The sequence below is a fragment of the Arachis duranensis genome, chromosome 3 (assembly GCF_000817695.3).
Source record: "Arachis duranensis cultivar V14167 chromosome 3, aradu.V14167.gnm2.J7QH, whole genome shotgun sequence".
Classification (NCBI taxonomy): Eukaryota; Viridiplantae; Streptophyta; class Magnoliopsida; order Fabales; family Fabaceae; genus Arachis; species Arachis duranensis.
The window spans coordinates 117,042,792-117,064,847 of record NC_029774.3 but is presented as its reverse complement, the minus strand read 5'-3'; the positions used below and the strand labels follow the sequence as shown (position 1 = coordinate 117,064,847).

The following is a 22,056-nucleotide window of genomic DNA, read 5'->3' as shown; positions in this document are numbered from 1 at the left end:
CGCAAAGAATCACAGAACTATAGAAAAAGTACTATTAGCTATAGTTTTTGCTTTTGATAAGTTTAGGTCCTATTTTATTAGTTCTAAGATTATTGTTTATACTGACCATGCTGCTCTTAAGTACCTTCTAACCAAATAGGATGCTAAACCAAGATTGATCAGGTGGGTGCTCCTTCTTCAGGAGTTTAATATTGAGATTAGAGACAGAAAAGGTTTGGAAAAATCAAGTGGCTGACCACCTTTTCCACCACAAATTTGTTGTCCTGGATAATTACACTAACAGCTCTACCATTAGAAGTTTATGATTGACTATTGTTAGATTCAGGATGAAGAGAAGCTTCATTCAAAGCAACAGGATTCGAAGCCAAATTATTCTTTGCGTTATTATCTCTAAGTACTTCTTGGTTGATACTCTCATCCATACCTAAAAATTACCAGCAATCCAATAACAATATCACAACAACCCACTCCAACCCAGTAATCTCAATAGTCAACATAGATAATTACACAATAAAAAATAAACAACAACAAGGTTTACAGATTAACTAACAACAATTATTCAAAATTATCCATAATCCTAAACCACAGTAATGAAAAATCACAGTTTACAGATTAACTAACAACAATTATAGTTACAAAAAATACCTAGAAGGCTAGAACATAGTAGATTGAGCACAAGGGGGACAAGGAGTATGACAGAAGCGCTGACGCGGCTGAAGGGCAGGAGCACGGTGGAACAGAGTTGGCGCTGGTGGGACAGTGGCTGCACGATGGAGGCAGAAGGCGAGACCAATTGCAGTGGCGACGGTGGCTTAGAAGTTCGAAGGGTGTCTTCATGATGGAGGCAGCTTCCAAAAGTTACGACGCCAACGGTGGCAGGGCAGTGGCTGGATGAAAGTGAGGGAGTGAGGGAGGAGCTTGATAAGAGGAAGGAGGAGAGTGATTGAATGAGGTTGTGAAAGAAACAAGGCTAAGAGGGTGCTGCAATTTGGTTAATGGTTAGGATTCCTCTAAAGCAACGATGCCATTTTAAGCAATTTTCAAAAAATTGGTCGGGTTCCATTTCCGTTCGACTGAAAAATTGGCCGATTCGACGGTCCAACGGCAGTTTTTGAATCTCCCAAATTTGACATCTGACTGAATTTCTATATCCACCGGTTCACAGTTTAATCAGTTTAATCAACCAGTTCAAATCGAATTTTATATGTGATAATTTTCATATGTTATATTACTATCAGATTTGATATAAGAATTTTTTTCTAAATTATTTTTTAATATCAGTAATATTATATGTACAAATACTTTTGTAATTTAATCTAATTAAATTAGTACAAGTTTAACAAAAAAAGTGTATACATCACATACTTCTCTTTTTCATATTTTTTTAGCACAGAAACTTATTGATATAACACAAATTGTGCACATATCACATATTTATCGATAAAGCATAGAACTTTTGTTATATAGTACATAAGTTTTTATACATAGCACAAATATTTTGCATATAACATATAAATTTTTTCTACGAATGTATTTTGTTGGTTGAGTGATTAATGTTTTGGGCATGTGATCGTTTAAAAATTTCTGTGGCATGATCAAAATTTCTGTGTTGTACACTAAAATTCCTGTGTTGTGTGTAGTTTGTTGGTTAGGTGTCAGTGTTTTAGACATGTGGTTCTTCAATTTTTTTTATTGTGCACCAAATTTTCTATATTGTGTACCAAAATTTTTGTATTGTGCACCAAAATTTTTATGTTGTATGTATTTCGTTAGTTGGGTCTCAATGTTTTGGATGATAATAATGATGATGAGGAGGAGGAGGAGGAGGAGGAGGAGGAAAAAGAAAGACGAGAAGGAATCAAACAAGAAAAGAAGAAGACGTCAACAATGTTTTTAAAGAAGAAGCAAGAAGAAGAAGAAGTAGGATGACGACGAAGATGATGTTAAAGAAGCATGCACATACAATAAACAGAACTTCGTTGGACTTAATTAAAAAATCACTTGGTTGCCTAACTTTATTATTTTAATATTATAAATAAAGATTCTTAAAATTGAGAAGGTTAATAACATAATAAAATAATATTTTAATTATTTTTAAATTTATGATTTTTATTATTACGAATATCACTATTTAATTTAAAATTATGAAATTTTTTTTTGTTAATTTATCAATCTCAACATTTTAGAGGAATTTGATATTTATATTATATATCTACAATACATTTTTTTTGTATTGAAACAGGGTTAAAGAACTCAAAAAATAAAGACCTAGATACAAACTATATAGGGTAAGGCGGCCCCTCTTTCATAATCACTGAGGATACTAACTAGTTCCGGGAAAGGTAAATTTCAAAACACAAACATCATTTAAACTTAAATTCTTTTTTGCTAGGCAATTAGCACATCTATTACCTTTCATATGAAATTATACAAAAAATATACTCCAATCCTTCCTTTTCCACTCATTCACTTTTCTAATTATAAGATGGGAGGCCAATTTTTTTCTTCCGTTGAGTCTCTGAACCATCGCCGCAGCATGTACTTCCACGACCAATTTTCTAAAGCTCATCATCCATGCAAGCTCTAATCCCTTTACCACTCCCCATAGTTCTGCAGTGAACACCGTCGCTTCTCCAGTTTGAGCGAAAAACCAGCGACCCATCACCCTTCATTGTTTCTCAGGAGACCGCCACATCCACTTCTGCCTAGGTTCATCTATGCAGCCCCGTCTGAGCTTAACTTCACCCATCCCTCTGGCAGTGGCTTCCAATTGACAAGCTTCTCTATTCTCCTTCCTTGGCGACTAACCTGGTAAGATCTCTCCATAGCTTTAATATCAGTCACTTGTTTGATTATTTCTATTTGTAGGTTGAGGGGTCACTTGTAGTTTTGTTCGTGGATTTCTCTGTTGCGCCAATACCATAGTCTCCAAGATGAAGATGTCCTTCCACTCAAAATTTTGATTATTACCCATTTGTTTCCTGAAATTGACTTCAATCCAGCTTTCCTAATTGAAATGGAAAAATCTTGAAATTTCTGTTGTTTTAATGAGTTTTATCCATGTGGTAGAAACTTTAGGACAATCCCTTAAAGTGTGCATGAGATATTCTTGACCCCCTTACATAATTGACATTCCCCATTTCTCCCAAATAATTTTGTCTTTCTATGATTTGTCATGACTCTGTTATGCATAGCTGTCCAGACGAAAGCTTTTGCTCGCTAAGGTCCCTTCCAACTCCATAGCTCCGTCCAAATAGTTTTTTCTTTTTCTGGCTAATTTGAAAGACTTTGTATGTTATGTTGACTACAAAATCCACATCAATTGAAATCTTCAAACCAAACTTGTCATCCTCATTTTCTGCCTTTAAAGGGCTCATGTCATAGATCTTCTTAACACTGTCTTCCGGCAGATGGAGTCTAAGCTTTTCTGAATCCCACTCATAATTTGTAGATATCCATTCCCACACAAAGCCGTCCAAATCCACACTGGCAGAATTAATAGCCTTTTTCTATTAAAACATCTTCTCTTCCCACCCATTGATGTCTCTAGAAATAAATGGATAAGCCTTTGCTAACATAGTGAACATAATGCTCTTAAAAAATAGCCCATATCTTTTTAAGCTCTTTCCACAAACTTGAGTTCGTAGGCTTATAGTTTGTATTGTTGTTCAATCTTCTCCCATTACAGTATTTATGGGATAACAGTCTCACCCAAAGAGCTTCTGGATTTTCCATTGCTTGCCATATGATCTTGAACATGAACGGATCATTTATGGTTGAAATTTTCTGAATCCAAGACCTCAGGTGTTTCAATTGACAGAGGGTTTTCCATCCAATCAGGTACACTCATCTTTGATTAGGTTTATCTCCCCAAATAAAACTTCTTTGAATCTTTTCCAATTCCAAATAGATTCCTTTGGGTATCCTCTCATGTTGCATATTGTAGTTTAATACTGGATTTAGTATGGTTTGAGCTAGCGTAAATCCCCCTGCCAAAGACAAACATTTAGCCTTCCACCCTATAAGCTTGTTATGAACTCTTCCCAAGATTTCTTTAAAATTATATGTACTCCTCCTATTATTGGTGATGAAGGCTCCAAAATATCTTTCAGGTTCCTGTTGCTCTTTGAAACCTGAGAGATTGAAAATCTTCTGTCTTGGAAATCTTCAAGATATCTTCCAAGATATCTTTTATTATTTCTTAGATTCTAATTGAAACTTTTTTTTCAAAAGAAAATTAGCTCCTCCCAACTTCTTTTGACATAACCGGAAGGAAGCATCTTGGTCTAAAAAGTGATTCGGCTTAGCTGCCATGTTTTAAGGACCAAGTTATTAATTAGAATATAAAATATTTTTTAACATTTGCTACTATAATTTAATAAATAAAATATTATGAATATTGTCACTCTTATTTTAATAATAATAATGTCATTTTTTTCAAAGATAATAATGGTATCTTATTCAATAGAGAAATAAATACAATGTCCAAAAGTCAGGACAAGAAAAATAGAAAAAGGAGATTCTCAAATATTCACAAACAGGTGAAATTATAAGGAAAGGCTCCTGAACATGCTCGAAGACTCGTTGACACCTCTCCTTCTAAATATTCCAAGCTATAATCAAAACCAGTCGAGCTCTGTGACAGCTTGTTCCTTGAAGTCTAGTTTGTAACACCGAATCCAATCGAAGAACAAAGAACATCTAGGGTATGGAATAAGGTAATCCAAAGAACTCTTCTTCCACACTAGATTAGCGTCTCCACAGAAAAATAGACAGTCCATGAGTGATTATGGTGTTGACTTGCAAATTGGATAAGTTGTCAGAGTAGATGAAAGCCACTAATGGATGAGAAGTAGAACATGAAGCTTACCATGGAGGATTTTCCATGCAAAGAGCAAAATCTTGTGAGGGATTTCAGCTTCCATAAATGGCTCCAAACTGGCTTCTGTTGCATGAAATTCGAACAAAATTAAATAAAATTATGGTAAATTTGCTAAGCAATCACGTACCCTAAAACATCATCATATGTTTTTGCTCGATTTATCACCCATTGAATTATGTCTTCACCTTCTCCTGGGGTTTTGGAGAGGATTCACTGAGTAATTTCTGGAGGAAGAAGATTTAAGATTAATGCTTGGTTCCACTATTTATTTGACAAAAACAAGTCTTTACCCATAACAGATGGTAACTATCTGATAGTAGTGCCGCAGATATGAAACAATGAAGGGGTAAGGAGGAGGAAGCCATAATTCACTAAAGATTCATATATCACCTGAACTTACTTTACAACTAATGCCTTTCTCTACAACTTGCCTCCCTTCAAGAATACTTTGCCAACTCCCAAAAGGTAAGGTTCCTACTTCTGCTGTAAGGATAGAATTAAATCTGAAGTATTTACCTTTAAGTATTCTAGAAAGAAGAGAGTTAGGTTGAGTCACGATTTTTTAGTATTGTTTACCCAAAAGAGTTAGGTTTTAAGCCTTGAGATCTTTGAAACTAAGCCAGCCTTTTTTCTTAGGCTTAGTCATCTTATCCTAGCTAATCTACACCATTCGCCTTTCAGAACCTTGCTGCCCTCACCAGAATTGGGTTAGAATACTATGAATTTCATTTTACAAGATGTCCGGAAGTTTAAAACATGACAAGGTGTAGATTGGTATGGCTTCACCAACTGCTAAGAGCAATACCTGTCTTCCTCCATTAGATAACAAGCACCTTTTCTATCCTTGTATCCTTTTTAAAACCTTATCTTTGATTGAGTTGAAGGTGGCTTTCTTTGAGCGGTTGACAAGAAAAGGTAGACCCAAATATTTATCCTGTACACCTATGTGAGAAATATTCAGCTGTGCTGCTAGGGAGGTTCTAATTGGCATTGGATTGTTATTACTAAAAAACAGGCCGATTTATAAAGATTAACTCTTTGCCTACTGAAGCTATCATAAGATTCTAATAATTCTAGAATAAAGGCACAACTATTTTTTGAGGCTTTACCTAATAGAATAGAATCATCATCGAATAGCAAGTGATTTATAGTTGGGTATTTTCTGTTTATCTAAATTCCCCAAATGAGACTATTTTGCTCTGCTTTGTGTAGCAAAAAGGAAATGCTTTCTGCAATAATAAGAAAAGAAAAAGGGATAGAGGGTCACCTTAACAGATGCCTCTATTTGGTTTAAAAAATCATAGGGTTGACCTTCCACAACAATAAAGTAAGAAACGATTGTCATCAATTCACGAATTCAGTCAATGAATCTCAATTCAAAGCCCAACTTCTCTATAATAAACCATAGAAAATATTACTCCACACTATCGTAGGCTTTACTCATATCAAGCTTGAGTGTTATTTCGTATTCCAAGCCTAGCTTCTTTTGTTTAAGGTAGTACATATATTCGTGTGCTATAAGAATGTTATTAGAAATAAGTCTACATTTCAAGAATACACTCTGAGTAGGGCTAATTATCTTGTTCATATACTCTTGGAGTCTATGGACCAGCACCTTTGAAATGATTTTGTAGACAACAGAAGACAAACTGATGGGTCTTATCTGAGTCATATCGCTCGTATCTAGGACCTTTGGCACTAGACATATATTGGTATGGTTAAAACTTTTCAAACTTCTACCTCCATCAAAGAAACTCCTCATAGTTCGAAACACGTCATCTCCCACTATATCCCAGTAGAATTGAAAGAATTTAGCCGTTATACCGTCCTCTTCAAGTGCACCAGGGTAGATACTAAAAGTAGCTCTTTTCACATTCTCTATAGAAACAAGTATTCTGAGCCTATGGTTCATGTTAGCTGTAACCTTAGGCTCAAAGTCTATGAAAAAAGACTCAGGATCCACCTGATTGGAAGATGTAAAAATACTCTTAAAGTAGTCCTCAGCCACCTTAGCAATATCAGTATTGGTTGTTGCCATATCCCTATTATCCCTCCACAGATGACATATCTTATTTCTTCTGATTCAAGATTTAAATTTTTGATGGAAGAAGTTTGTATTTTGCTCTCCTTCTTTTAGCCATTTAATTCTATATATGTCTTTTCAATAAAGTTTCTCATACAAATATGCTTTTTCAAGCCATTGTTCAAGCTCAAGTAATTCAATATCTCCTATGATGTCTGATGTCTGTTTTTGTTCTAAGAGAGCAGTAACTTCTACAATCTCCTTTTTAGAATTACTAAATATGTTCTTTTACCAGAGAACCAATTGGTGTCTAATCAATTTATGCTTTTGAAATAATCTGAACATTGTTGAACTTTCTATATCTGAGTTCCAAACCTCACTGATGAAGTTACGAATTTGTTCTTCACCACACCAGTGGAATTGAAACTTGAATCTCCTCTTTGATTTCTCTGATTGGTAGTTAGTTTCCAAACGGAGGGGGCATGGTCAGAACCTATCTCTAATAGTCTAAAGGCTGTGGGTTGAGAGTATAATTAGGACTAAGATTCATCAACAAGCACTCTCTCAAGACTTTGCTGAATTAGTTCACTTTTTTTACATCTGTTACTCTAAGTAAATGGTCTACCTACTCCATTCCCAAACAATCAACGAGTTATTTCCAATAAAGTAATTAAATGCAGTAATAGAAGAATCAGATTTAGGATTACCACCAAGTTTCTCACCTTGATCAATAATGGAATTGAAATAACCAACAATAACTAATTTACCTTAGAGTTGGGAGAGCACCAAAGAAATTTCTTGGAATTAGGATAGCCGAATATTCTCATTGTAATTTAAATAAATGCCTACAAAATTTTATTCAATGTTAAAAGGGACATCTTTTATCAAGATAGCAATGTAAAACTCAAAACAACTGATAATCTGAATAACAAAATTATCCTTTCATGCCAACGTAAGTCTACCCACACTATCAAAAGGATTAACAATTTTCCAATTAGAATAGTCACAAGTCCTGAATTTTTTTCACCTATCGAGATTGGTTTTTTGTTTCGCAAAGAAAAACCAACTCGGGGGAGTGGGATTGAACAATCCCTTTAAGGTTGTGAACTGTCAAGGGTCTCCTCAAATTCTGACAATTCTACGATAACATTCTCATTGGTCTTGGAGTGCCAATGATTGGCTAGCACCCTTTACCCTCTGATTAGCAATTAGCTCTTGTTCAATACATATTTTCTTGATCACAAGCTCATATTTTTTATCAGAGAATCTTCACTTTGTCCAACCCAATTGATTAAGTGAATTATGACCCTGTCTTGCCATCTGTTTTAGATTCAGTTTTTGCTGCTAACTTCTTCTATTACCATCTGATTATCTTCCTGGATTTCATTCATGGAGCCTGTAATATCTTTTAACATAGAGGAGAATCAGATTTTTTTCATTGACTGCCAAGCTAACTTTGAAATTTGGTCGGAAAACTCTGTACTCCTTGAAACTTCATTCCTTTCATTCTTCATATTCAACTTAGAGAAGCTCTCAAGCAACTAAGAAGGAGCAAGCTTTTTCCTTAGTTGTGAAGGCTTAGATTGTTGATTGCTGAAATTGCTTGCATTATACTACCGTCATTGTCAATTCTTTTTTTTTAATCTGATCAGTATTCACCCAGTTGCTAACGCTTTCCACTTTAATATCACCTGAAGTAGAGTCTGACATGAAAATTTGGCAGTGCTTTGAATCATGTCCAAGATGAGAACAATAGGTGCAGAAGATCCTAATACACTAATATCTCAATCTAATTTTCAACACTTTATCTCCTGGAGCAGCCATCTGAATCAAATTCTTCACTTTTTATCACCATTGATAAGCTAGATTTAAGGATTCTGGATTTTTTCTGACAAAAAAAGTTAATATCAATAATCTCACCAATCTTCTCATTCAATTTACGACCAACCTAAACAGTCTTGAATGTTTTTAGAGGCCCCTAGAATTGAATAGAAAAAGAACTAATTTCCTCATAGTCCTGAGAGTCAACATCTGTCTATCTGCGAACATATAAAATATAATCTTTAAAGAGTCATGGAGATCCCACCATTGTTCTCAAAGAAGAATTGGAATTGGTTTGATCATAATTCCACTGATCTAATCTATCCGGTCTCCTCTAGATGACCTTCAATGCATTGTCAATAATTCCTATTGAAAAGACCTTACCAGTAAACACATTACCAAATGGACTCTTAGTACATGTCTCCAGTTCTTTAGAAAAGTTTTCCTTTGTCACAAACACACCAATTTTTCCTCTTCTTTCATGCTCTTTGGGTTTGAATGTAGACTTTATCTCTCTTTTGGATTCATGATATGAATGAGGGTGTGATAATAATAGAATGAGAGAAAGATAATAAAAATAAAAAGAGCGAAAGAAGAAGAGAAAGTTGTAAGAAATTAAATGGATTCAGATGAAAACAGAATTTGGAAGAACAAGAAGAGAATTAGAGAATTAAGGCTGAAAAAATATTTGGAAGTACAACAAAAATCTTAGCAGAGTAATTTTAATAATGTCATTTTTTCTACAAATTTATACAAATATATAATTAAAAAATTTTATATATAATGATATTATAAAAAATGAAAAAGATACTATCATTTCTCAAAAAGTTAAAATTAGATTTTTTTTAATGAAGTGAGAATTACAATTAACTATTTGTCTAATTTTTTATTTAAAATTAAATTCTTATAATTATAATTTTAAAATAAAGAATTTTAGAAAATTAACTGTAGCATAAGTTAACTCAGATAATTTTTTTGTTTTTAATTTTAAAATTTTAAAAATAAAGATAATGAAAAATTGTTTTATTCTTTTTATATAACTAACATATTTTTTAATTAATTGACTATAATTGATTATAGTCCAAGTTGATTCCCTAGCAGACCTTCTGAAATTAAACATAAACATAAAATATGGAGGGTATCGATGTAATAAGCGCACTAAGAAGAAAGTGCACAAAGGAAAGAAGGCACAAAAATAAACAGAGGAAGAAGAAGCATAGAGAGTTTCCTTGTGTGGGTGTGTGGGGCCATGCCATGCTATCTTCCTCCATAGACAACAACCACCTCATCACACTCACTAACTCATAAACCATCATTGCTTTTACTGAATTATATCCCACTCTTCCTCCCCCTTTTCTTTCTTTCTTTTTCTTCTCCATCACCAAAACACAAAACCAAACATGTCCCCATTCGCATTCCCACTACCATCATTTGAATGAATCAATCCATGTCATAAAACAACTATTGCCCATGTTTTTCATTCCTTTCCCTTTGGCCTTGTTTGCTTTTGTTGCTCTTGTCTCTGCCTCTTCCTTAGTCTGAAATCTACGTGTGAAACAAAAGGCAGAATCTTTCCGTATATACACTAGAAAAGTTTCTGTCTTTTTTCCATTTTTGTAGATGGGGTGCTGGTGAAGGTGAAGGTGAAGGTGAAGGATAGTAGTTGGTGCAAAACTGCTTTGTATAGTAGTACTATGGGGAATTGCTTGTGTAGGTTGGAATCTTCAGATTATAGAGTCTCTTCTAATGCAAAGCCAGGTTCGTATCCAATAACAAAACTTGCCTTTATTTTTCTATTGGAGCCAACTCTATTTGATCACATCATAATCTTTTTTCTTCTTTCTCGTATATGTTTCTTCTATTTTTATTATCATATATCTGATGATGATGATGATACTGTTGTGGCGTTCAGTTTATTGTTAAAGAAAAAGAAAGAAAGAAACTTACTTTAATACAGTGTTAGATTCATTTATAGTCTTACTTGTAGGCAAGTAAAGATTATGCAAATCATTAGAAGAAGAAAAGAAAATGGAAACAAGAATATGCATATCTGAGTTATATGTATCTCTTTACAAAAAGTAATAACTTGGGGTGTAAATTCTTTTTTGTGAATATGAGTCCTCATCACTTTTCCCTTTGTCTGCTTTAAAAGTAGGTCGGTTCAATTTGTAGCTCTTAATTGGATGATATCATCATAGTGGAAAACCTCAAAAGTTTAGTGCGTTAAGTATTATCTTCATTGAAAAATTGGTGGTTGGTTTTAAAAAATCTAAAAAATTATTCTTTGCTTTCTCAATAATTATTTATTCCCTTGCTTTTGAATTGTCTTTTTCTCTGTGTTTGTCTTCTCTGTCTCTTAATGGTGGAATATGAAATACAAATTAATTTGCCTACGCTCCCTAGTTTATGTTACATAATAAAGCTGCAGTATTTGTTATTTTAATGATAAATGTTGTTGTGATGGTGATAGCATTTGGATAATATGGTGATTGTTGCAATATTTGTAAATGTGAATAGAATAATGCTACACATCTAAGTCTTTTTATTAACTAAGTCCAACCAAGTTGATTTAACATAACAAAAATCAATTATGACTAGCATTATTCCAAGTCTTATTGTTTAACTTGATTGGACTTGGTTCATAAAAAGACTTGGATGTGTAGCATTACTCATGTGGATAATATGTTGTGTTTGGCAGAATTTAATTTGGGTACATTATTTTGTTGTGATTTTTGATATAGATTCAACGAGAGAGGAAAACAAGGCAATGAAACAAAGGAATGATAATAGTAGGTTACCAACAAATCCTGAGGAAGTGGAAAACCTACTATTACGCCGTGATTCAGCTGCGAATCCATTGATTGTATTCAGTTATGATGAACTAAAGATAATAACTGCAAATTTTAGGCCGGATCGTGTGTTGGGGGGTGGTGGATTTGGAAGTGTATATAAAGGGTTCATCTCTGAGGAGTTAAGGCAGGGTCTTCCTACTCTTCCTGTGGCTGTTAAGGTTCATGATGGTGATAACAGTCATCAAGGCCACAGAGAATGGTTGGTTAGTAGTACTCTTTATAACCATTCTCTTACATTGTTTATATCGACTCCCTTCATCGTCTTTGATGTCTCAATGTCGCTTATTGGTCACATCTGCAGATCAACTTATCTGGATATAACTTAGTTTGCTCTGACACTGATTTGAGGTTGGTTGCTTGCTTTCTAGGCAGAAGTCATATTTTTGGGGCAGCTATCACATCCGAATCTAGTCAAATTAATTGGATACTGCTGTGAAGATGAACATAGGGTGCTAATTTATGAGTTTATGGCCCGTGGAAGTGTCGAAAACAATTTGTTCTCCAGTTAGTATTTCTTTCTACATTGAAATTTTGTGTTCTTTATTCTTTGTTGTTGATGTTTGTAAAAGCTAAGTTCTGTTCTGCAATATTTGACATCTAAGAATGTAATTCAGACCAATGATTATACTCACCTATTTATTTATTTTTATTATATATCTAATTAATTAGTTTCTCATATATATTTCAGAAATATTGCTTCCATTGCCATGGTCCATAAGAATGAAGATTGCATTTGGAGCTGCAAAGGGACTTGCATTTCTTCACGAGGCAGAGAAACCTGTCATCTATCGTGATTTCAAAACATCAAATATTTTATTGGACCTGGTCAGTAATATAGATTTATGTTAAAATACCATTTTATTTGTGAACTTTCTATTTACAGTGAAAATATGCTGAAATTGGAGCAATAAGTATTTTACTATTTAACCATTTATTGGCAAGTGAGGTCATCACAGCATCACATGCTTGTTAAAACAGAATGTATCTATATCCAGCTTAGCAAATTCTCTTTTCAGTGATCATTAATGTCTTGTTTCTCAATTTGACAAAACAATAGATGTATACGGTATACCTACCTTTCAAGTAACATGATTTAGTGGAGGATTCATGCATAGAATTTTATTTCGTTTTCGTTTGTACTATGATTTGTGCTTGTTTCATCTATTCTTTTTGTTCTGCTTAACCAAAAATGCACTTGAACACAAACAACACGCATCACAAGATCAAAACAAACTAGTCACAGGCCTGAAATTCTTGTATAAATGATAGTGTACATCAAATGAAACTAACCATCTTTTAATTATTTTCCCCTTTCCTTTTTTCGCATGTGCCGTAAACAGGACTATAATGCAAAACTTTCTGACTTTGGCCTTGCTAAAGATGGACCAGTTGGAGATGAATCCCATGTTTCGACTCGCATAATGGGAACATATGGCTATGCTGCACCGGAGTACATAATGACAGGTAAAGTATAAAAATACAATTTGATTGAAGTAGTAAAAAAATCCAATAAAAAACTGTCACATCAACTATTATCATTCAATTTCACCCACCAGAACATAGGGATGGATCTATGTACATTAGTTGCCCTCACTGCAATTTAAAATTTTTTTGAGTAGTATATATGATAATAATATTTATTTGCCTCTATTAAATTATTGAATTTGACCGCACAATAATTTTTAACCCAACTTTTGGTACTTAATAGTCAATTTTAAAAATTTATATTAGATGTCCATTAGAATGATCAATTCTCAATTTAAATCAGATTGGTGTCCTTTCTTACAAATCGACTCGAAAGAGTATTATTTATTTTCTTTTGAAATTAGCTTTAGTTTTTCCTGTAGTATTTGTATTAATTGAAAGAACTTTTTCAACTATGAATATCAATAAGAGTTGGCTTCTAATTGTATGAGAAGTGAATTTTTAAATAATTGTTTATTAATATATATAAAAAGAGAGACATTTGATTGTATTGTTAAGAAAAAAAGTCTCAATATTTTCAAGATATAAAACCTAAAAATAGAATTCTAAATTATATATTATTATTTAAATTACTATTTTAGTGTTTTACTTTGAAAACTAATCATATTTTATAATAACAAAATATAATTATAACAATAATCCTATTATATGTACATAAAAAATAATCATCCGTATAAAATATATATTGAAATACAAAGTATGCATTAAAAATGAGTTAAACATATGTATTTATATACAAATATATAATGGTTAATGGATAATTTAATAGTTGATTTTTATGTATACATTATATTTTTATTATAAAAATTATTATTATGTTACGTATATTTTGCCTCTATTGTCAAAATTTCATGATCCATCGTTGCGGCAAAAGAATATGTTAGTGCATGATAATTAAACTCTGAAAAATAATATGATGTGATCGATTGTGCAGGTCATTTGACCCCTAGAAGTGATGTTTACAGCTTTGGGGTTGTTCTTCTGGAACTTCTGACGGGAAGAAAATCGCTAGACAAGTTAAGGCCAGCAAGAGAACAGAACCTTGCAGATTGGGCTCTTCCTCTGCTGAAGGAGAAGAAGAAACTTCTAAACATCATAGATCCAAGGCTTGAAGGTGACTATCCAATAAAAGGTGTTCACAAGGCTGCAATGCTTGCTTACCATTGCTTGAACCGCAATCCAAAGGCTCGGCCACTAATGCGAGATATTGTGGACTCATTGGAGCCTTTGCAGGCACACAATGAGATCCCTATCCAAAAAACATTGACCATAATTAGTGAAGTTGCTGAAGCTGATTTAAGAAAAGGAAAAATGCAGAATCACTGAATGAATTGTTTTTTAGGTTGTTTCAGGTTTTCCATCTAATGTTCATAGGGAGAGGTTTTGCCTTAACTATTTGTGTTTATTAACAAGAAATATATAGGCATTTCTTTTTCTCTCACTTCTTTTTTTAACATGTTTGCCGTCTGCAATTGAATTGCTGTATCTAATGTTCATGAAGGTGCTACTGCGGAAATTGGATTCCTGAATGAAATAAAATAATCAGTTTCTATAAAACAAGTTATAGCAGCTCAACAAGAATTTTTCATCATCAGTGGATGCCTAGATGGTTTTATAACAGCTTTTCTTTAACTCTATCTTGTTTTGTTTTATTATTATTATTAATGAAAATAATTTGATATCTGATTGTTGAGTTACAGGATATTCTGTGACTTCCGTAGCTTAATTCCTTGCTATTATAATAAGCTCATTTTTCTTAATAAAAATAGTTAATTTTGTATATGAATACTGAATTGAAATAAATATGATTTTTAAAACAATAATAATATAATACATGTTTGATATTTAATATCAATAATTTATCTAATGAATAAAGACTTTCCTTTTCTGAAAACTTGAAAACTTCTCTTTGTAAAATATAACTCTTGTTAAAATACTTATTAGTTATTTATCACTCAAGAACATCCAAGAACAAAAAAGGAATTTCAAGAATAAAAAAAAAGAATTATTATTATTCCTTATTGATTACTTTTCTTCCATGTCTCTAAGAACTCATACTAAGATACACGTGGCAGCACACTAGTGAACTGAATGGATGGTGGTGAGTTTAGAACCACTCTGTGCAATCTCACTTACATTCACAACCTCTCATCCTAATGTCTCTGTGTCCCATTATGCATGCTATGCTATGCTATGCTATGCCAACTTTCCTTTAACAAGGTAACACACTTTCTTCATTATCTTCTTAAACCATAAAACAATAACTATGTCTTTGTCTTCGTCTTCTCTTTACTCTTCACTCACATTGCCAAGAACCACCCACCAAGTTCTTTACACCAAACCCAAGTTCCTTTCTTCCAGAAACCCCTCTTTCTCAGGTGTTTCTTACTTTTCCTCAAACCCCCTTTTGTCAAAGCCCTTCTTTTTTGTGGCTAAGGCATCATCTGAGGTTGGGTCAGAAGCATCATCAGCCAAGAGTGAAGGAGAAGGAGAACAAGAAGACGAAGAGGAGGAGAAATATGAGGAGTATGAAGTAGAGCTGGAGCAGCCATATGGAATCAAATTTGCAAAGGGAAGAGATGGTGGCACTTACATTGATGCTATTGCACCAGGTGGAGCTGCTGATAGGGCTGGTGTCTTCACTGTTGGTGATAAAGTTATTGCCACCAGGTTTGTTCTTTCTTCTCTGATTTGAATTCGGTTGCAACTTTTATCTTATATGCTTTAAGTTCTTAGACTTGTGGTTGTGGATTTTGGTATTGCATTTGAAATTAAGGATTAGGATTCCAAAAGGAGAAAAATTTCAAGACAAACCTTGTGTCTTTGAATCCTTAACCAATGCCCCCCTAAGATTAACCCTTACATTATTACCAAGTTGGAAATTCTTTTGAAAACTCATCAACTCTACATTTGATTGGTTGGTTGATATGTGACGAAAAAGCTCAATATTTGCAGTGCAGTTTTTGGGACTGAAATTTGGCCGGCCGCGGAGTATGGAAGGACAATGTACACAATTCGCCAAAGAATTGGCCCGTTGCTTATGAAAATGCAGAAGAGATATGGTTAGTTCTTTATGTACACATGTTTGTTTCACCGTGTCCAATAGTCACTTGTAAACTTTGCCAGCTGATCCCTGACCTGGGGCTACTCTATTCATCAGGAAAGATTGATTATGGTGGTGAATTAACTGAGAAGGAGATTATCAGAGCTGAGAGGAACTCTGGTGTAATCAGTAACAGAGTCAGGGAAATTCAAGTATGTATAATGTCATGTTGTTAAATTTGGAAAATTGGAAAACCTTTCTCTTCAATTTTCGACTTTTTTAGTGTGCAAGATCTTTTCTCTTCTATAGATAGATATCTACTTTACTTCCATGGGGGGTTTTTCAAGTACAACTACAGTCATTCATCAAACTTGTCAAAATTTCAGATGCAAAACTACATGAGGAAAAAGGAACAGAAAGGGCGCAGAGAAAATGATTTGAGAGAAGGATTACTGCTATACAAGTAAGACATGGCTGCTCAAAAATCATGTTCTTTATAATAACCCCTTTGGTTTGTCTAGTTTACTAGTCTTTCTTTCTTTTCTTATTGTATCTGAAATAAGGACATATGATAAAGTGATGAATATTCTGGTCGATATTCTTACTACGCACTCTATTGTTGGATTAAATGTTGAAGGAACGGCAAATATGAGGAAGCGCTGGAGAAATTCGAGTCTGTTTTGGGGTCTAAACCAGAACCCGAAGAAGCAGCAGTAGCAAGTTATAATGTAGCTTGTTGTTACTCTAAGCTAAACCAGGTACATGTTTGTTCACATTACAAATTATATGCATTGCCTTGCACTACTTGAAACATACAATTTGATCTTTGATTATGCTTGTTTAGTGCATTTATTCCCAGGTTAATACTCTTCTTTCTTTGTTATCAAATTTATATTTATATGCATAATAGTAGGTATTGACTTTTTCCTAACAGATTCAAGCTGCACTTTCTTCACTTGAAGAAGCATTGAATGCTGGATTTGAAGACTTCAAGGTGATCAACCTATTGTAAGTTATGCGATAAAAGTTCTTCGTACAATAGCTGAGCTGCCTAACATTGTTGCTGTTTCAACAGAGAATCAGAAATGATCCTGACCTGGCCAATGTAAGAGCATCGGAGGAGTTCGATCCACTCGTGAAAAGATTCGATGAATCGTTTATCAATGAGAATGCCATCAATGCCATTAAATCTCTTTTTGGCTTTGGTAAGAAATAACCAAGTGTCTTAAATTCTTGCCATTACAAAATGATGGATTCGGTATTTGGAGCAAAGCATATAGTGGAGCTGACTAAGATGTTGCTTTAAGAGCAATATGATATCTTTCACATTTTTATTTGCCGTGTATAACTTCATAGTAAACTACAGGTCTCTCTCTTTTCTTCTGCAAGTCAATTTTTTCCCCATAGCTTGGATATATTGTATTATGTACTGTTATAATCAGGCCAATGTGTAAGAAATTTGTGATCAATAAAATTGTCCTTCTCTGGAATCAATAACTTCAATTGTTATTGCTTTTATTTCTTGTGTGACAAGGTTTCCTATTAATAGTTCTGTTTTTCACCCAAATATCTTTTGTTATTGATATTTGTAGAAGCTAATTCCTAAACCCTAAACTCTAAACAATAGCATTATTGAAGCATAGAGTAAATGCCAAGTAGACATATATCCAAACAGTCAGGTGACAACCAATAAGGTGCTCGGCTAGACATGGCGAGGGTGTAGCCGAACCGGAAGTCCTTTTACTGGCTCAAGCAAGGGATCATGCTTAAACTTCTCATCAGGATTCACCAAATCCCACTTGAACCGTTTCACAATGTGATGCATGAACACAAGTATCTCCAACCTTGCAAGCTCTATTCCCAGACACATTCTAGGCCCTCCCCCAAATGGAACATATGAATAGGCTGTAGGACCTTCCCCTTCAAACCTTGATGCATCAAAAGCTTCCGGATTCGGGAAGTATTCTGGATCCATGTGTGTTGAACACGTGGCCCAACGCAGCTGTCGGAAAACATGATGCTCGGTTTAAAATTCATGATGTCATGCAACATTCTTGTAAACATCCAAAGTACAACCCCAGAATGAAGAGTGATGAAAGTTTAGCAAACCTTTTTAAAAGAACATACCTTCCACCCTTTAGGAATGGTATAGCCAGCATAGTTAAAATCCCTTATTGCTTCTTTGAAATTAGTATTCACTGGAGGGGATAGCCTCATGACCTCAGATGCAACATTCCATGAGTATTTCATTTTCTGAGCATCCTCCCATTGTAACAATTCCCCTGTCCCTTTCCCTCTGCTAATTTCGAGTTGTTCTGGCATGAAGACAATACAAAACTTCAACATTTGTTTTTTATCTAAATTCTGGACAAGAAGGTTTATCAGGAATAGCAGTAGAAAAAATGTAAAATGTTGAAGGATTTTGTTGTAAACCTTTCAAAACTTGTTCATATACTTCAGACAGGTCGCCAAGATACTTCATGATAGATGATATAACCGATCTAGTAGTGTCGTGGCCAGAGAAAAGCAGTGCAGCAGGTTGTCAATAATCTCGGATTCAGTCATGAATCTTCCACTGGCATCAGGTGTGACAAGCAAATGTGACAGAAGATCTTGGGTAGGTGATGGCTTTTTTTCCTCCAAATCAGCTCTGCTTTGCCTCATACGCATTTTAATTTCTTCCCTTATTTCATCTGCAGCTTTCATGGATCGACGAAATTTTGTTCTGGGCAAGTTGACGGGGAACCAAGCAAAGCCTTTCACAAATTCATCAAGCTTTGATGAAAACTTTGACACATGGATAGATTCTTCTTCACTTAAAAATAAGCAAGCAGCCAATGCATATGTGTATAGCTGCACTGTGAATACACAACCACCTGCTCCTTTCCTTCAAAATTGTAAACAATAGAAAGTGTAAAAACAATTGTACTTTAATTAGCCATCATTTTGTTTCAGGGACATTTTTCTTACCTTGCCAATGAGTGTTTATGTGGAGCTGAGCAATGGTATCCATTTTTGGCACAAAATTCCTGAGTGCTTCTGCACTAAGAAAGCTCAAGAGCAACTTTCTAGCCATCTTTGCATCTTCACCAACCTTGTTAACCACAGAGGACCTTAACAGCTTTGCTACCGAGGATGGAATCCATCCCTGGACATCCTTGTTCTCATTGGTAAACAAGAACTTGTTCCCTGCCGGGCTGCAAAACACAGCCATAGGTTCTCCAAGAAATGAAGTCTTGAACACCCTTGAGTCATACTTTCCCATTCTCTCTCACACGAACCGCACCGTGTTTCTGCCCTTAGCTGCGTGCAAATAGCTGAAGGTTTCTCCAACAACAGGCCATCCTAGGCTTCCAGGAGGAACATGCAGATTTGGATGCTTTCTAAGTTTGACAATTTTCGTGATGAAATGAAGACAAAGGAACCAGAGTGTCAAAGCTGCTGGGAATGCTAGAAATTTGACCACCTCCATAATCAATGGATGAGTTTATGTTGTTCTCAGCTATATGAAATGAGAAATGAACACTTGAAGAGGCAAGTTATCTTACTCTTACTATTATGTCTATCTCATTTATTTTTGAATTCTGTCACTGGTTAGTGGTAGTAGAATTTAAACAAATAGCAGGATATTAATATAAATTATTGTCCAGCTGGTTGTTATATAATAAAAAAATTAAATTGTGGACCCTAACTTAACAAAAGCCGCCATAGAAATTGCCATTGTATACATCATTCAACAAAAAATATTACCATAAACTTAAACAATAGCATTATGAAAAATAGAGTATTTGCTGAGTACAGAGAGATCCAAATAAGTTTTGACAAAACAGATGACAACTTGGTTAGACAGGGCGAGGGTGAAGCCGAATTGGAAGTCCATTTTCTGGCTCAAGCAAGGGATCATACTTAAACTTCTCATTTGGATTCACCAAATCCCACTTGAAGTGTTTCACAATGTGATGCATGAACACAAGTATCTCTAGCCTTGCAAACTCTAGTCCCAAACACATTCGAGGCCCTCCTCCAAATGGAACATATGAATAGGGTGCAGGACCTTCCCCTTCAAACCTCGATGCATCAAAAACTTTGGGATTCGGAAAGTGTGCCGGATCCATGTGTGTCGAGAAAGTGGTCCAGTTCAACTGTCAGAAAAGAAGAAATTGCAATGATGAATTAGAAAATGTAAATGGCAAGGATGGTGTGAGTTTAGAAAAGCTTCACCTTCCAGCCCTTAGGAATGGTATAGCCAGCAAAGGTAAAATCCCCTGTTGCTTCTCTGTAAGCACCAGCAACAGGTGGTGATAGCCTCATGACTTCAGATGCAACATTCCAAGAATACTTCATTTTCTGAACATCATCCCATTGCAACAACTCCCCTGTCCCTTTCCCTCGGCTTATGTCGAGTTGTTCTGTCTCCAAAACAAAAACTTCTCAGCAAAGGCCTATATAAAATTGGAACATGTTCAAGGATTATGCTGCAAACCTTACCTTCCAAAACCTGTTCATAAACTTGAGGCATTTCGCCAAGATACTTCATGATAGACGATAAGGCCGACCGAGAAGTGTCGTGGCCAGCAAAAAGCAGCTGTAGCATGATGTCAATGATCTCCTCTTGGGGCATGAATCTTCCACTGGCATCAGGTGTGACAAGCAAATGTGACAAAAGGTCTTGGCTAGGTGATGCAGACGCCTTCTCTTCCAAATCCACTTTCCTTTGCCTTACAAGCATTTTAATCTCTTTCCTTATTTCGTCTGCGGCTTTCACGGCTTGATGGAATTTTGTTCCGGGCAAGTTGACGGGGAAGCCAAGCATGCCTTTCACAAGCCCTTCAAACTTGGATGAAAACTTTGATACATGGGCAGGGTCTTCAATGCTCAAAAATAGGCAACAAGCCAATGAATATGTGTATAGCTGTGTTGTGGAATACACAATCACCTGCTCCTTTCCTTCAACATTATAAATATGAACTTAAATTACTTGTTTCAATAAAAAAGAGTAGCAGTGGTTGCATTTTCTTACCTTTCCAATGTGTGTTTAAATGGCTCCGAGCAATGCTATCCATTTTGGGCACGAAATTCCTGAGTGCTTCTGCACTAAGAAAGCTCAATAGCAACTTTCTAGTCAACTTTGCATCTTCACCAATCTTAGTAACCAGAGATGTCCTTAACAGCTTCCTTATTGAAGAGGGCCACCATAATTGGACTTGTTTGTTCTCATTGCTGAACAAGAACTTGTTCCCGGCCATGCCGCAAAACACAGCCATTGGATCTCCAAGAAATGAAGTCTTGAACACTCTGGAGTCATATTTGTCCATTCTCTCTAGTGTGAACCTTGACATGTTTCCCTTCTTAGATTCGCGCATAAACTCAAAGGTTTCTCCGACTATCGGCCATCCTAAGCTTCCAGGGGGAAGATGAAGATTTGGCTTCTTTCCCAGTTTCACAAACTTTCTTATCAGCTGAAAACAAAGGACCAAGAGAAACAAAAGTGCTGGCAAGCCTAGAAGCTTGGCCACCTCCATCCATGTTTTTTTTTTTTTTTTTTTTTGATAGTTTTAGAACTCACTTAAATCCCAGAGAGGGAAGTGAGAGCAAGTTATTTGTTGATGCAAACTACCAAGATTATTTAAGTAGAATTCGCTAATATGAACAAAAAAAATATCAAGATTATTTAGCTTTTAGAAAAGAAAGATGGAACTATTATTATTAATAGATAAATACCAATACTTTTTGGATTTGAATCGTCTAAAGTTTGAATTTCACTTTAGAGAGTAAAATATAATCTCTCACTATTTATTTCATATATAGGACCAAGAATAAATATAAAAGAAAAATCATTCAAGGGTAAAAAAATCACAATTTACTCTCTAAAGTGAAATTCAAACTTTAGAGGATCTAAATCTTACATTTTTATAACAAAATAACATTTAGCCCGCGCATAAAGCGGATT

At 34.8% G+C, this 22,056-nt stretch overlaps 3 protein-coding genes across 3 annotated transcripts; 2 read left to right on the top strand and 1 right to left on the bottom strand.

Annotated features, from left to right (window-relative positions):
- The first annotated feature begins 9,901 nt into the window (after positions 1-9,901).
- Positions 9,902-14,628, top strand: LOC107480501 (probable serine/threonine-protein kinase PBL16). Its single transcript, XM_016100654.3, has 6 exons — positions 9,902-10,484; positions 11,468-11,781; positions 11,947-12,082; positions 12,267-12,403; positions 12,919-13,042; positions 13,998-14,628. The coding sequence occupies exons 1-6, from the start codon at positions 10,421-10,423 to the stop codon at positions 14,387-14,389; spliced, it is 1,167 nt and encodes a 388-aa protein (XP_015956140.1). The 5' UTR covers positions 9,902-10,420; the 3' UTR covers positions 14,390-14,628.
- A 601-nt stretch (positions 14,629-15,229) lies between these two features.
- On the top strand, positions 15,230-17,603 carry LOC107480502 (protein MET1, chloroplastic). Its single transcript, XM_016100655.3, has 7 exons — positions 15,230-15,733; positions 16,019-16,125; positions 16,224-16,318; positions 16,493-16,569; positions 16,744-16,864; positions 17,041-17,100; positions 17,182-17,603. Exons 1-7 carry the CDS (start codon positions 15,330-15,332, stop codon positions 17,320-17,322), a joined length of 1,005 nt encoding a protein of 334 aa, XP_015956141.1. The 5' UTR covers positions 15,230-15,329; the 3' UTR covers positions 17,323-17,603.
- A 40-nt stretch (positions 17,604-17,643) lies between these two features.
- On the bottom strand, positions 17,644-21,712 carry LOC107480500 (uncharacterized). The gene is given in 10 exon segments (XM_016100651.3): positions 17,644-18,108; positions 18,234-18,421; positions 18,540-18,638; positions 18,641-18,970; positions 18,973-18,993; positions 19,077-19,581; positions 19,952-20,248; positions 20,328-20,515; positions 20,595-21,053; positions 21,127-21,712. Coding segments are annotated over 10 exon segments (2,889 nt in total). The 5' UTR covers positions 21,629-21,712; the 3' UTR covers positions 17,644-17,808.
- Positions 21,713-22,056: the final 344 nt, after the last annotated feature.

Excerpts from the sequence above, each read along its gene's own strand:
- LOC107480501 (XM_016100654.3), top strand. The coding sequence starts at position 10,421 with ATGGGGAATTGCTTGTGTAGGTTGGAATCTTCAGATTATAGAGTCTCT. Across the intron at positions 10,485-11,467 it reads CTCTTCTAATGCAAAGCCAG|ATTCAACGAGAGAGGAAAAC; the intron begins GTTCGTATCCAA and ends TTTTTGATATAG. Across the intron at positions 11,782-11,946 it reads AAGGCCACAGAGAATGGTTG|GCAGAAGTCATATTTTTGGG; the intron begins GTTAGTAGTACT and ends CTTGCTTTCTAG.
- LOC107480502 (XM_016100655.3), top strand. The coding sequence starts at position 15,330 with ATGTCTTTGTCTTCGTCTTCTCTTTACTCTTCACTCACATTGCCAAGA. Across the intron at positions 16,126-16,223 it reads GAAAATGCAGAAGAGATATG|GAAAGATTGATTATGGTGGT; the intron begins GTTAGTTCTTTA and ends TCTATTCATCAG. Across the intron at positions 16,319-16,492 it reads ACAGAGTCAGGGAAATTCAA|ATGCAAAACTACATGAGGAA; the intron begins GTATGTATAATG and ends TCAAAATTTCAG.